Source organism: Schistocerca piceifrons, chromosome 1 (genome assembly GCF_021461385.2).
Source record: "Schistocerca piceifrons isolate TAMUIC-IGC-003096 chromosome 1, iqSchPice1.1, whole genome shotgun sequence".
In the NCBI taxonomy this organism is placed as follows: domain Eukaryota; kingdom Metazoa; phylum Arthropoda; class Insecta; order Orthoptera; family Acrididae; genus Schistocerca; species Schistocerca piceifrons.
Window position 1 is genome coordinate 767,822,233 of NC_060138.1, and position 16,434 is coordinate 767,838,666.

The window sequence follows — 16,434 nt, forward strand, 5'->3', positions numbered from 1 at the left end:
GAAGGCGCTGCTTTCTATATTTACGAGAAACTGTATCTAATTTAATCCGGAGATACAGCTTATATCGTACTAAAGGTCATAACTGAGTCACACGCCATGTATCGATCTATTATGGTAACAACAGAGATAAAGGTAGAAACCAAAACGGTATATGATTGTAGATATTTGTTTTATTCAGTGATCGGTTTCAACAGTTACGGTAATCAACAGAATGATCTGTCTCCTTGAAGTTAATTGAAATGTCGCTTGCAGCCGAACGCTCTCAGCCGTTTGTGTTGGAGCTGTAAGCACAGCGTGCTAATGACGGCCCTACATCACGGACCATGGGTGTTTATTATAACTTTAACATATTTTATGCTATGTGATGATTCCAGTTATGGCTATACATTTTATTTGCTTTTTTATTATCATGTTTTACGATATGTGACGATACCTGTCACGACTATAAATTTTATTTGCGTCTTTTATTAGCTTCAAGGAGGCAGGTCAATCTAATGATAATCAGGGTGACTGAAATCGTACACTAAATAAAACAAATACTTACAATCATACACTATTTTAGTTTCTACACATTGTCAAACATAGGATGGCTGTTATCTGTGTGTCACTCCTCATCTAGAGATAATTGTCTATTTGTACTGACCTCTCTGAAAAGTCTTCTTCAGTGTGACTGCGGTCTGAAGCAACTGTTCCTCACGTCATGAATCTATAAGCCGAAGAAAGCTGAATGAGACAAAGGCCGTTCTATAGAGTCACTGTGACTGAACACGAGAGAAACAACAGATGAAAGGAAAATACAGGACAAAGTATTGCGCTAGAAGATGGCAATGTTGACGAAACTTTCGGCTAAATTTGACAAGATGGGAATGAGACCAGGATCTGAGTTTCACCGCAGCTCTCTGCAGACAAAGTATAAGTCGTTAGTAACCGCTACATCTAGCTGTGTGTTGACCCAAATGCAAGCGTGTCTCATGGTTTTACTTATAGTTCCCTCGTTCGCCATCTATTAGTAGCAGCATGTGTTTCATCATTCCTCCTAATAACTTGCAGAAAATTCTCTCTGCGAGTAAAACGTCTGTTATAGGAAAGACATAATCTGTTAAACTGAGGGTGTAGCTCCTGAATCGTGATGGTTCGATGAGCTCTGTTCGATAGTCTCTATTTTGAGTACGATACGTTTTGTCCTTCGCAACAGCAGATGCATTATCTTGAACACTCCGTGCTAACTGTACTTGAAGACCGTACCCACTGAACAGAACAGCCCGTCTCATTCTTTGGCTTTTACGAGTGTGAGCAAACGCTTAAAAGTTCTGAATGCTATTGTGCCCTGTCGATTAAACAAGTAAAGCAGCAGAAGTGTGCTTGTGAATTTACTTACAAAAACCAGATTTGGGCGTTTGACCATTAAGCGAACTGAATACTAGTTTTAAAACTTACGTTACGATTGGGAACTACCTTAATAACCGATTTAAAGCTGTTGCGACGTGCAAGCTTCGCTCACGTCTCTGTTCCTTTTACATGTCAACCGTAGGAAGTGAACATAATTCTGGAGTAAGATGTGACATTGTTTCACAAGTTGGCAGCCGTGTTAAAAGACGTGTCTTGTTATAGTGTTACATTTTTTTGTTTGTGCGATCTGATTTTGACTACATTTTTTTTCGTGGTTAAAGATTTTGCTAACTTGGAACCGCCAAAAGTTGCTATATCTCCTAAAGTGTCTCTTGGTTCTGGAAACGGGTTTATTTAGCCAAAAACGTAATTACACTGTAAGCACATTTTTCAACAAATTGAAAGACGATTATGTCGAGTACGCTGAGTGTCTGAAGATAGAGGCTGAAGTACTTGAAGGCCAAAAATGATACCTCCGAGAGTTCTTACCAAGAAAATCTCACTGTCTGTGAGACAATATTGTTGAAATGAGTTTTTTCTGTTGTAACAAATGCTGTTTTTTGTGCACTATGTGCGAAAAATGTTAGAAGACGGGAGAGCTGTGTTACGTAAGCTACAGGTATTTTTTCAAATTTTGTGTGTAACAAGAAACTGATATTCATCAGGTCTGATCAAAGTAAGCATTTATAATTCAGTTGTTAGGTTTGCGTTTGGAATGAGATGTGCAAGGCAGAAGAGAGGCTCAAACTGAGTGCTATCATGGACTTTCCATCACCTCAAATATTTGTAAAGTACAGTCGGTTACTTATCGATAACTTTGCTCAAATGAGTGCTTTATCAATGAAGAAAGCATTGAAAACGAATAGTGTGCCCTGATGGCTGCGTTGATGGTGTGGCCATCCATCACTGGCTGCTGTTACCACAGTTATACACCCGAAGACAGAAAGATAGCAGAGGTTGAATGTTTGACAGATACTGTCGTAGTTTTGAAGGAAGCAATCAAATTTATGAATATGTTGTGAATTTTTCTGAGTACAGTGGTGGAATGGAGTCATTTGAAGCTCTAAGACTATTTCGAAGACCAGAATAAAATTATAGTGTACAATATCTGAAGTACTTTAAAAGACAAATGTTAATGGTGTTGAGACAGCAACCAGCCACAAATTTACTTTCAGTTCCTTTATTCAAAGGGTACCGTTACCGGTTTCGAATCGTTGTGATTCATCTTCAGACGGTTTTCATGCTTTCATTACAACACTTTTTTACAGATTAATTGTCCTAACATATAAATAATACATAATTATAAGCATGCCACACAGATGGCTGCGTTACAGATTTTCATTGGATGTGACTTACGTGAAATGTCGGTTTGGAGTGTTTGTTTTCATTACATGCCTCCAACAGATGTGAATATATTCCCACTGCATTCTTATCGTTGCACACGTAAATTTTTTCTTGCTGAACACTTTACATTTGTCACAGAAAAGATTTCTAGCACACACCACATGTTTTGATACAATGCAAAGTATTGTATCAATACAAAGTATTATATCAAAACATTGCTCTGCTGAATGAAAAGCTTCCTCAAAAAATTATCTCTTTGCGTGGCAACCAGGAATGGCCTGCCAGATCATGCGATCTTATGACTTGCGACTTTTTTGTGGGGATTTGTGAAATGAAAAGCGTACATGAACAAACCACAAACAATAGACTAATTGAAGGATTAAATTAAAAGGGCTATGAACGCGTCATCTAGAACTGCTCGTTGCCGCGCGACCTTTGGTGGTCATATGGAGCATTTAATTCTTCATGCATAAATGGAAGAAGTTACTTAACGTTACTTTCAACAAATTTTGTGTATCCTGCAGCACTTTAATATTCGTCCCTACTTCCCGGATCACCTGCTAAATAATGAGTTGGTTCACTTTTGGAAAGCAATACAACAGCGAGTCTGGATGGCATAGTCTCGATAAGTTGTTGGTAAGTTTCTGGAGGTACATGGCACCAGGTCACGACACACAGGTCATATAGTTCCTGGAAGTGGTTTGTGGGCGGAAGACTGGCGCACGATAGCTTCCGACCTGTGCTCCATCGCGTTCAGACCAGGCAAATTTCGTGGCCATTACGTCAAAGTTAGTTCACTATCATACTCCTCAAGCCACTATAGCACGATTCTAGCCTTCTGACACAGACAGTTGTTGTTGTGAAAGATGATATAGCTGTCGGGAAAGACATGAAGCATGAAGGGATGTAGGTGGTCCGCGATAATGCTCACGTACACAGCTGTAATAATCCAAACGGATGTACCAAATAGCATAACACTGCCCCTACCGACATGCGTCCATGACGCGGTGCATCTTTCGAGCAGACGTCCCCTGGGATGACGGCGTATCTGAACACGACCATGGACCTTGTCTAACAAGAAACGTGATTTATCCGACCAGACGATACGTTTGCGTGGACCTGTGGTCCATTCTTGATCATCCCTTTCCTACAGGAGTCGTAAATGACGATGTCACTAGGTTAACAAGAGAACATGTATGAGTCGTCTGCTTTGGAGACCCTTGGTCAATGTGCGCTGTATGGTGTGCTTCCAAACACTTTCGTGTGTAACAGCATTGTATTCTGACGTCAGATCTGTAAAAGTTCGCCGCCTATCCTGCTTACAAAATGATTTAGATAATATATGTGTATGGTGCGGAAAGTGGCAGTTGACACTGAATAAAGAAAAGTGTGAAGTTATTCACATGAGTATTAAAAGAAATCAGCTAAATTTCTATTACGCGATAAGTCTCACAAATCTGAAGGCTGTAAATTCAGCTAAATACTTAGGGATTACAATTACAAATAACCTAAATTGGAACGATCACATAGATAGTAATGTGGGTGGAGCAAACCAAAGACTGCGATTCATTGGCAGCACACTTAGAAGGTGCAACAGGTCTACCAAAGAGACTGCTTACACTACGCTTGTCCTCCCTATTCTGGAGTATTGCTGTGCGGTGTGGGATCCGCATCACGTGGGACTGACGTATGACATCGAAAAAGTACAAAGAGGGGCAGCTCGTTTTGTATTATCGCGAAGTAGGGGAGATAGCGTCACAGACACGATACGTTAATTGGAGTGGCAATCATCAAAACAAAGGCGTTTTTCGTTGCGACGGGATCTTCTCATGAAATTTCAATCACCAGTTTTCTCCTCCGACTGCGAAAACATTCTGTTGGCAGCCACCTACAAAGGGATAAATGATCATCACGATAAAATAAGAGAAATCAGGGCTCGTAGAGAAAAATTTAAGTGCTCGTTTTTCCCGCGTGCCGTTCGAGAGTGGAACGGTAGACAGACAGTTTGAAGGTGATTCATTGAACCCTCTGCCAGGCACTTTATTGTGAATAGCAGAGTAATCACGTAGATGTAGATGTTTACAGCGTGGGTTAACCAGTGACCTCCATGTTCTGTAATGAGGTGTGGACCCCCAACGTCTTGTCTCTTAACCATGGTTTTACCGCCCTCCGCCCTCCGCTCAAGGCAGCAGCACACTAACAGCCGATCAGCCTCACAGTTTTCGAGATGTTCGTTACCAAGCGTCGGTCCTTAACAATCTGCCCTTTGTCAAAATGCCTTATTTCAGTTGATTTCCTCATTTGTGGCTCGTATCGTAACTAGAGTGATTCACCATATGCCTGTGCTCCCCTTGTACAGGGAGTAACAAAAAGTTATTGCCAATTTCTGGAAACATTTTTCACACATAGAGAAATGAAAAGTGTTGTATGGATATGGGTGTGGAAAAGCTTTATTTCCATGTCAGAGCTAAGTTTCTACGTCTCGTCTTAATCGAATTAATTATGGGAAACACGCAGAAACACGTTTTCTTACATGAAATGTTCAAAATACGCTATTGGTTACGTTTCATTAGAATATGCATTTTGTTGCTATTCTTAGGTTCACTGCGAGTCTTTGTTGTTCCTATTGAACAAAAGTAATATTGAAATGTGATTCACATCATTGCTCTACTAGACTCAAGCACGTAGCATCAACTGTTAGTCATCATCACGAACTGTGTAAGCAAGTAGCATCAAGTGCTTGGTGTTCATCATGGGCTTGTTTTATGCTACTCAAACGTTGAGTTGGCAGGTGCCCATTTATTGTAGGGATTAACATAAGGTAATGGTGGTGGTGCTCAACTATTGTATCAGGAGAGATTTCCATAACGACAGTGCATCAATAAAGCAATTGATCGTCGTGTTTATGGAGCTTGGGACGTTTAAGCCTACTACTGGCGACTGGGAGACACCCAGAAAGACGAGGATTCCTCAACTGGAGGAGGAACTTTTCGGTGCAGTGGACGATAACCGTTCCTACTGACAGCGTAAGACGATTACCACATGACTGTAAGGAGAGTGCTACATGAGAACCGCTGTAGCTGTACAATGCACAGCATGAGCATGCTCTGAGAGCGGCTGACTTTTCTTCACGGGTACACCTCTGCGAATGTTTCATTTAATAAAGTGACAACCCTCGCTTTAGTGCAAATGTGCTTCGTTTCGCAGTAGATTATTAATGTAGTGAAGAGTTATAGAAACTAAACTCTGACATGGAATTAAAGCGTTTCTGAAACAGTGTCCATATAAAATGTTTCCTTCCTCTATGTGTGAGGAATGCTCGTGCATATTTTCATCACCGCGTCACGTCACCACACTTACACATGTGTTATTCTATCTCGTGGTGAGCAGTGATCATAATGTTCTGACTCATCAGTGTAGGTGGTGGTGGTTGGTGGTGGTTAGTGTTAACGTCCCGTCGACAACGAGGTCAGTAGAGACGGAGCGCAAGCTCGGGTTAGGGAAGGATTGGGAAGGAAATCGGCCGTGCCCTTTCAAAGGAACCATCGCGGCATTTGCCTGAAACGATTTAGGGAAATCACGGAAAACCTAAATCAGGATGGCCGGAGACGGGATTGAACCGTCGTCCTCCCGAATGCGAGTCCAGTGTGCTAACCACTGCGCCACCTCGCTCGGTCATCAGTGTAATTCCAATGAAGAAAAGTGTCTGTGCCCCTGGGAATCGAATAGCACACATTTGCAGCCGGAAAGCTTGACTACCGGCAGACGTTAACACCTTTAACTTCGACATTTTGAAGCGTCGTTGGATAATATTTCTAGACGTGGCGTCTTACCATCAGTAAATTCCTGAAGACACCCTCTATAACTCGTCACAAGATGTCGGAATGTTTTTTTTTCTTTCATCCTGCGTAAATACCACTCTCACAGCAAGTTTTTGGATGCTCGGAAGACACGTGATCCCTCCTTTTGTGAGGAAGTTCGAGATAATGTTTATACGTATGGAAGTTGGACAAAAATGTGGAAAGACCGCGAGAAATGCATTTTCGAACAACATAAATGCAGATGCTAGCCAAGCCAGCAGGTTGCCCGGTCGGCCCCTGTGCAATGTCCTCAGTACGTTGGAAGTGTCAGTCCTGGTTAGAACAGTATTCTGTGTAGTTTTGAGTGCGCAGGGTCGGAGCCAAGTGAATTAAAAAATGGGCAAATTGTTTGTGCTCCTATGGTGGGTACTTCCGTAACAAAGGAAGTCGAAGTGTTTGGTGCTTCAAGAGGCACCATGCTGAAGATTTATTCCGCATACACGGAAAGCGGAAAAACATCATCCGCTGTCACAACGCTGACGAAAGTTTGTGTTGAGTGATCGTGAAAGACGGTCACTTAAGATGATTCTGACGAAAACTAAGAGGACGACAGCTGAAGAAGTCGTGCAGAAGTGAATGTCGCACTCGAGAGTACTGTCAGTGCCAAAACTGCACGAAGGGAGGACCATAAGCTGGGAACTCCGGGGCCAATTAAAATTGGGGAACCACTCAATGATGCAAATGCTCATAACAGGAAGACTTGGTGTCATGAGCCAAAGGAAGACAGTCGTTTATTCGGACGATTCTAATTTTACAATTTTTCCACTTTCTGGTCGAGTTTACGTCCCAAGAGTCAATAGATTTGGGCAGCTATATTGTGATATTCCATGGGTCTTATAGATACTCTGCAAAAGTCTCGTTACTGCCAAAGATTATGTTACCATTTTGGCTGAACAGATCGATCCCTTAGTGCGACGTTTGTTTCCCAAACGTGATGCTGTGTTAGAAGGCGACAGGGCCCATGTTCACACAGCTCGTACCGTCCAGGACTGGTTTCGTGAGCATGAGGATGAATTTTCGCATTTCTTTTGGCCCCGACGTTCACTAGATCTCAATATTATTAAGCCTTTGTGGTTTAGTTTGGAGTGAAGAGTGGGTGATCACTATCCACCTCCTTCATCATTACCTGAAAGTGCCACCGTTTTGCAGGAATAATGGCATACGATTCCCTCGAAAACCGTACAGGACCTGTTTTATCCATTCAGAGACGACTGGGACTTGCTTTGAATTACAAAGGGCTTCCTACGTCAGTAGCAAGTGTGCCCGTTGAGAGCAGTCGCAAAAATTTAGTGTTGTTCTTCATCTTCTTACAAAATCTTACTTTCTTACAAACTATTATTTTCTTATAAACTCTTATTTTCTTACAAACTTTTCTTATAAACTGCTAGGCTGCACACACTAGCCATTTACTTACTAAACGAATGCAAGGCGCAAAAAGAGATTTTCAGTTGAAATGCTATGCTACGAATCATATGTCGAATTCATTTTACCATACACTACTACATACATAAGTGTATCTTTCTGAATTTTATCATTAAAATTTGCACAAAACTTCATTGTAGTTTTCTGTTTAGCTAACACATTCATTCTTCTAGACATATTTGTAACATAGGATAATTTTCAATAAAGCTGAATGGATTCACATTAACATCACCATTCAATTATTGAATTATCATTAAATTATCTGCGCTACAGAATTGCATTGAATTATCATTAAATCATCTGCGGTACAGAATTGCATTGAACTATCATTAAATCATCTGGACTACAGAATTGCATTGGATTATTAAATTATCTGCGCTACACAATTGCATTGAATTATTTGTGCTACAGAATTGTTCAAAAATGGCTCTGAGCACTATCGGACTTAACATCTGAGGTCATCAGTCCTCTAGAACTTAAAACTACTTAAACCTAACTAACCTAAGGACATCACACACATCCATGCCCGAGGCAGGATTCGAACCTGCGACCGTAGTAGTCGCGTGGTTCCGAACTGAAGCGCCTACAGAATTGTTTTCAAAATTAGTTTAAACTTGGTTGTTGAAAGTAAACTGAATTGTTTTTCGTACCTGTCTGACTCTTTCTTATTCGATCATGTTAAATTACAGAATATCTATATTAAAAATGTAAGAAACGAGATTTTTCCTCAAGAAATGTGGAATCTAGATCCGCCAAATAATTATTTAAAAGCTTATGATGGTTTCTTAGATTTTAAGAGAACTACACATTTGAATGGTGATGTTAATGTGAATCCATTCAGCTTTATTGAAAATTATCCTATGTTATAAATATGTCTAGAAGAATGAATGTGTTAGCTACACAGAAAACTACAATGAAGTTGTGTGCAAATTTCAATGATAAAATTCCGAAAGATACACTTATGTATATAGTAGTGTATGGCAAAAGGAATTTGACATATGGTTCGCAGCATAGAATTTTAATTGAAAATTTATAAAAATTTTTGCTTTTTGCGGCTTGCATTCGTTTAGTAAGTAAATGGTGAGTGTGTGCTGCCTAGCAGTTTATAAGAAATGTTTGTAAGAAAATAAGAGTGTATAAGAAAATAATAGTTTGTGAGAAAGTAAGATTTTGTAAGAAGATGAAGAACATCACTAAACTATCTGCGACTGCGTTCAACGGGTCCACTTACAACTTACGCCGCATTAGACATGATAACATGTTTTTGGTTTTTGCAGATTTTTGTCCATCCCATGTATGTTGTAAGTAAATCATGGTAATGAAATGCTGTTTCTTGCCGGTTTGTGGCCGAAGTGCTGATAAGATGTTGTGTGCGTAGCTGTCCGGCTGGCGCAGCGGTGGTCTCCGGTTGTGCGGCTGTCACAGCAGGAGCGCTTCTTGCCGTCGTCTGCAGAGGCGTTCCTGGGCAGGATGCGCGCCTGGCACCCCGGGCTGGGGCCACTGCCGGAGGACCAGCTGCCGCAAGGCGCTGCTTCCAGGGGCTTCTACCTGCTGCCCAGGGATTCTCTCCTCAGTAAGTCTGGAGGAAGTGGAAAGTGCTGCGTCGTTGCGCACCAGTTCGATATGTGTCATACTTTGCGGAGACATTCATCATATAACGAGTATTAAAAGATTAAGTCTCTCCGCATTCAGAATTGATTGCCATCATCAACATTAGCATGAGCTATGACTCCACAAGCACTAATACACTCTTGCATTGGTTGTGGCTTGAAAGCAAATTTAAAGATTTAAGGAACTTCTTACATGCCTGCAACACTTGTGTCAGTTCTTGAAGGTAGCTGGTTGGAGACTGGTAGGCTGGAGTGACTGTAGGACGATAAAAGATAGGAACAATTTCTATGTGATATGATTGTAGCCTTTGGGAGTTGGTGACAGTAACTGTAGCAGAGTAGCAAAGGAGCAAGTAGCAGATCACTCACCTACGGACCTTCTATGTCAGGCATTGAACTTCGTTTCTTAGAGCAGGTCTTTCGTCATTCAGTAAGGAAATGATCTACATAAGGGGCAGTAGGGAAGCTATAGACAGTGACATTCGGGATAATCTGGAGAACTATATATTCAAAAATGAACACACAAATGAGAAGTAGCCCAATGATAAGTTTCCATAAATTATTACTCACAGAGTGTAGCCGCTGGGCGAACAATAGACTTGCTGTAGGACAAGCTGAAAGTACACGACTTCACACAAAAATCCGTCTTCAGAATAAAGACCAGTCCACAGAGGGCACAGAAATGAAATAACGGGTATCACTATAACAGAAGAAACCAACCATGGGTCATGGCTTACGCTAACACTAACAGTGATCGGCCAAAGCAGCTTGCCCTGCTACACGCCGATGGGCGGCGCCAGTATTTAGCGGCGCAGATATAGCGCAACCATTGTAATTGTGATGTGATTAGTAACTCTAAATATCACGAATGGTTCAAATGGGTTCAAACGGCTTTTAGCACTATGGGACTGAGGTCATCAGTCCCCTAGAACTTAGAACTACTTACTAACCTAAGGACATCAGACACATCAATGCCCGAGGCAGGATTCGAACCTGCGACGTAGCGGTCGCGCGGTTCCAGTCTGAAGAACCGCTCGGCCACCATCACGAGTGGTTCGCGGATAACTAACCTAGGCTGCTCCCAAGGTAATGGGAAGCACTAGTGACTAAATGACGATATCTGCCGTACACTAAACGTCGTGATGTTGTCGTCTCTAGAAACTGTAACGGAATGGGCCGGAGAGCTGCTTCTCAGGTTATTTAAAGACCCGGGCGATGAGCTACAGTGCACCTCCGTGGTACACGAAACGATCGTTGTAGCCAACCTAACAGGGGTGACAGTTAGAGCCATTCATGTTGTCTTGGTGGCCTGGAGTGGCTGAGTTGCGGCCCTCAAGGTGGGTGACCTGAACTGGCGCCAATTCTCAGAACGCGTGGGAACTGCCTGTGCCTCCGCCACCGCGTGGCTTCAACGACAATTCGAAATAACGGCATAAAACCAAACTAGATTTTGCCACATTGAGGGTCGCCTACATTAGTTAAATAGGGAATGTTAAATTTATCCTATCCCTACAACCGATGGTCCTCTGTAAAGACAATATATTGGTAGTGGCTGTGAACTTTTGAAAAGTAATTTAGTAATATTAATTCAGAAATTAAGTTTCATGAATTGTTAATTAACTAATCTATCCGTTTACTCGGAATTTCATTTGGAGTTCAAATCTTACTGTCCTTTCTTCTTTTGTGGTGAGAGCTGGTATGGACAGATTCTGTGACCCCGCTACGTGTGTTTTGTGGTTGACAAAATTACCGCGTTACATGGAATCGCCAGCTTGCTACAGATGAAGAAAAATATACAAGGCGCGTCTGAAAAGTTCGGTGAACGGTCTCAGAAAATGAAGGGGACAAGAGCTACAAACAAAATCCCTTCACTGCTCTTCACGGTAAGCCTCATCAGCTACAACACACTTCTGAAATCTATTGTAAAGCTGTTGGAAACTGGGCTCACGCGTTGTTGGATGTTCGCACAGTCTGCGAATGTTCGTGAAGAACAGTGCTCACACTGTCTTCACTTACCTTCAGCTCTTCTGCTCTCGTTCACAATGACAGTGGCCGATCATCCGCAACCATCCGTCGCCGTTTTCCAATGTTGTCTATCATTTTGCGTGTTGACCCGAACGCGGTTCATTCTTGACGTCCTCCTTTCCCCCTTTATATAGTTTAAACCACTCGGGTATACACTTTTTACTCATTGCTTCAGCAACACACACTTGCAGCAACATTCCATGAGTCTCCGTCACCGTTGTCCCTAATTTGAAGCAAAACTTCATACTAAAGCGTTGCTCCATTTTGCCCTCCATTTTGCAATGCCACGGGTACTATGGACATCTGCGGATGCTCGACCGCTGTCTTTGAGCATGAGAGAAGAAGGGCAGAAGATAAGAAGAGACAGTGTAATCACTATTGTTCACGAATATTCGCAGACGTTGAGGATATCCAAGAATGCGTGAGACCACGGTGCTTCGACCAGTTCCATAAGAAGCGTTTTCTGACAGTTACCACCATCTTTAAAACCGATGTCAGAAGTGTGTTGTAGTTCATAGTGTTTATTAAATACCAGTAAAGTTTTTTTGTTTGTAACTTTCGTTTCCTTTATTTTCTGGGAACATTCGCCGAATTTTTCAGAGGCATCTCCTAACTTAATGCCGATGAAAAGGGGAAAAAAATCTGTGTTGTACAAAAATACAGCGTTGGCAGTGTGCTTCTTGGGACACAATCACGTCCATTAAATATCTAAGCGGAACGTTGCGACGCACTATGAGATGGAACGAATACGTAAGGTCGGTAAGTAGGGCAGCCGAATGATCGACTTCGGTTTATTGGGGTAATTGTAGAAATGTGTAGCTCAACTATGAAGAAGACCGCGTATAGAACACAAGCGCAACCCATTACTGAGTACTCCTCGAGTGTTTCGGATTCTCACCAGACTGGATTAAAGGAAGATGTCGCAGCAATTCAGAGGCTTGCAGCTAAATATGTTACCGAAGGTTCGAACAACACACGAATATTAGGAGGAAGGAATCCCTGGAGCCGGCCGGAGTGGCCGAGAGGGTCTAGGCGCAACAGTCTGGAACCGCGAGACTGCTACGGTCGCAGGTTCGAATCCTGCCTCGGGCATGGATGTGTGTGATGTCCTTAGGTTAGTTAGGTTTAAGTAGTTCTAAGTTCTAGGGGACCTCAGTAGTTGAGTCCCATAGTGCTCAGAGCGATTTTAACCATTTTTGAATCCCTGGAAAGAGGGCGACAATGTTTTCGCGAAATACAGTCGAGAAGACTTGGAGAATCAACATTTGCGGCTGACTGCAGGAAGAAATGTACGAACACACGAAGCAACACAGACCCTAAAAATTATCCTAAACGGTAGCCTGAAGGAAGGCAAAGCCACCTTTACAGGATATGTAGATTAAAAACAAAAAAAAGATTTAGACAATACTGACTCGAATATACTTTTGAAACTCTGAAATTATTAGGATGAAATTCGGGTAGCGAAAGGTTATCTATGACTTGTGCAAAAACCAGGTTACCGTTATAAAAGGACTGCCGTTGTAAAAGTCTAAAGGTATGAAGCGAAGGCGGTAGTTGAGACGGGAGTGAGAGAGGGTTGTGGGCTATCAGCATGTTATCAAGTCTGTATACTGAGTAAGCTATAAAGGCAGCCAAGGAGGAAGTGAGAAACGAAATTTCACGAAGAGGAAACACAAACTTTGAGGTTTGCTGATGATGCTGTACTTCTGCGAGGGATGGCAGGCCTCGGAAATTTACAAGATCGTCATCAAGAAGACTGAAATAAGGGCAACGGAATGTATTTGATTTAACTCAGATGTTCCTGAGGGAAAGAGATTATTAAGTAAGATACTTTAGGTAGTAGACGATATTTACGTAACAAAATAACAGAAAGTAGTAGTAGCAGTAGTGGTAGAAGTAGTATTAAAAAAATTGGCCAGGTGCGAGTAGGACCCGCGCACTGATGATTCCGTAGAAACTTAGTTATGTGTGTAGGCAGTCCACCCGTTCAGGAAATCGAGGATTCCAAGATTTTTGACTGTTACTGAAATTTATACTGGTAAGATATCGGTCCCAGTTATTCGATGACTTTCGAGAGTGTTTTAATTTCAAGTCAGAAGTCGGACAACAAATTAAAAAAGAAATATTTTGGGTGTGATGTGCTTAAAACTTAAGGATTTTCTTAAAAAATGGTTCAAATGGCTCTGAGCACTATGGGACTCAACTTCTGAGGTCATTAGTCGCCTAGAACTTAGAACTAGTTAAACCTAACTAACCTAAGGACATCACACACATCCATGCCCGAGGCAGGATTCGAACCTGCGACCGTAGCGGTCTCGCGGTTCCAGACTGCAGCGCCTAGAACCGCACGGCTACTTCGGCCGGCGATTTTCTTATTTTTTGCCTTTACTTGTGCTGTGATATCTGCTTCTTGTCAAATTTCATTATGCTAGACAACGGGAACTACCCTACAGGTTTTAACGAGTGAGTTTGCAACAATCAAAATATGTGATATAAATGGTGGTATCTTTTGGTTGCATTGTCTTTTATATTTATTACACCGCGAAGAGATTATAGACCTGAGCACGTGACACAAATTTCAACATGATACGTGTACCCGTTCCTGAGAAAGGGAGGCTCAACAGACAAACAGACAGACAGATAACAAACGACAAAAAAATATTTTTTCGTGTAATATAATTACAGATTAACAATTTTAGGATTTTTACCATACCTCGTACTAACAAACCTTTCTTCTTCCCAAATTTCTTGATTTCTCGAGGTACACTATAGGTTTTCGTGTACTGAAATGCAGGAGGATCTGCAACAAATTGACGCATTGCGCAGGGAATGGCAATTCATTCTCAATGTAGACAATTGTAACGGGTTGCGAATACATAGAAAGAAAGATCCTTTATCATTTAGCTACAATATATCAGGTCAGCAACTGGAAGCAGTTAACTCCATAAACTATCTGGGAGTAGACATTAGGAGTGATTTGAAATGGTATGATCATATAAAGTTAATCGCCGGTAAAGCAGATGCCAGACTGGGATTCATTGGAAGAATCCCAAGGAAATGCAATCAGAAAACAAAGGAAGTAGGTTACAGTATACTTGTTCGCCCACTGCTTGAATATTGCTCACCAGTGTGGGATCCTTACCAGATAGGACTGATAGAAGAGATAGAGAAGATCCAACGGAGAGCAGCGCGCTTCGTTACAGGATCATTTAGTAATTGCGAAAACGTTACGGAGATGACAGACAAACTCTGCTGGAGAGACATTCAGTAGATCGATACGGGCTTTTGTTGAAGTTTCGATAACATACCTTCACTGAGGAGTCAAGCAGTATATTGCTCCCTCCTACGTATATCTCGCGAAAAGACCATGAGGATAAAATCGGAGAGATTAGAGCCCACACATAGGCATACCGACAATCTCTCTTTCCACGAACAATAAGAGATTCGAATAGAAGGTAAAACTAATAGAGGTACTCAAAGTACCCTCCGCCACACACCGTCAGGTGGCTTGCGGAGTATGGATGTAGATGTAGATGAGTTTTGCGACTATCAAACTATGTGACATAAATGGCTGCACCTTTTTATTGCACTGTTGTTGCCTCGTACGGAAGGAAACCAAGGACGATAAACAGTGCAGACAAGTAAAGAAATATAAGAGTCTGAAATGTGGTGCTACAGCAGAACGCTGAGGATGAGAGGATTAATCAAGGACCTGCTCAGAGTAAGAGAAGAAAAATCCTTATTGCACAACATGGTTAAAACAAAGCACCGATTGGCAAGACACATCCTAACGCCTTGTGAAATGGTTGATTTGGTAACGGAGAGAAGTGCCATTGGAGGGCGGGTGGGGGGGGGGGGGAAACAGCAGATAGAGATGAAGGATTGACTATAGTAAGCAAATTCAAATGAACGTAAGTTTCAGTAGCTATGTACAGATAAAGACATTTACAGAAGATAGATTGGCGTGGAGAGCTCCACCAAATCATTCGGACTTAAATCGCCCATTCGGATCTCCGGAAGGAGTCTGTCAAGGGGGAGATGACCATGGGGAAAAAAAATTAAAAACCAGCGAAAGGGTAACATTCTACGAGTCGGAGCTTGGAATGGCAGTTGCTTGAGTGTTGTAGAGAAACTGGAAAGTCGGAAAAGAATATGAAGAGGCTCAATCTAGATAAAGCAGGCGTCAACGAACGGATATGGAATCAAAATAACTGCTCCTGGTGATACGAATACAGTGTAATATCAACAGCAACGGAAAATAGCATGACAGGAGTCGAGTTCGTTGTGAACAGGAAAGTAGGGCCGAAAGTGAGCTACTATGGACGATTCATTGGTGAGATTATTGCCGGACGGAGTGGCCGCGCGGTTCTAGGCGCTACAGTCGGGAACCACGCGACCGCTAAGGTCGCAGATTCGAACCCTCCCTCGGGCATGGATGTGTGTGGTGTCCTTAGGTTAGTTACGTTTAAGTAGTTCTAAGTTCTAGGGGACTGATGACCTCAGATGTTACGTCCCGTAGGGCTCAGGGCCATATTTGAGATTATTCTTATCAAAAACAACACCAAATCGACGCCAACAACAAAAATTCAGCTATACGTGCCACGTCGCAAACAGGAGATAAAGAGACCGGGAGAATATATGGGGAAATTGAACGGATAACGCAGTGTGTAAAAAAAAGATGAAAATCTAATAATCAAGGGGGATTGAAATGCTTTAGTAGGAGGGGGAACAGAAGAGAGAGATAAGGGAAAATGTGGGCTAGGAATGAGGTAGCAGAAAGATTA

At 42.0% G+C, this 16,434-nt stretch overlaps 1 protein-coding gene across 1 annotated transcript in view; it reads left to right on the forward strand.

Moving 5' to 3' along the window:
• The first annotated feature begins 860 nt into the window (after positions 1–860).
• The window catches only part of LOC124774994, a 60,656-nt gene continuing 45,082 nt past the window's right edge, over positions 861–16,434 (forward strand). The window contains exons 1-3 of the mRNA XM_047249748.1: positions 861–910; positions 9,293–9,309; positions 9,394–9,588. Of these exons, the coding sequence (XP_047105704.1) occupies positions 861–910; positions 9,293–9,309; positions 9,394–9,588 (262 nt within the window). The remainder of the gene's footprint in view (positions 911–9,292; positions 9,310–9,393; positions 9,589–16,434) is intronic.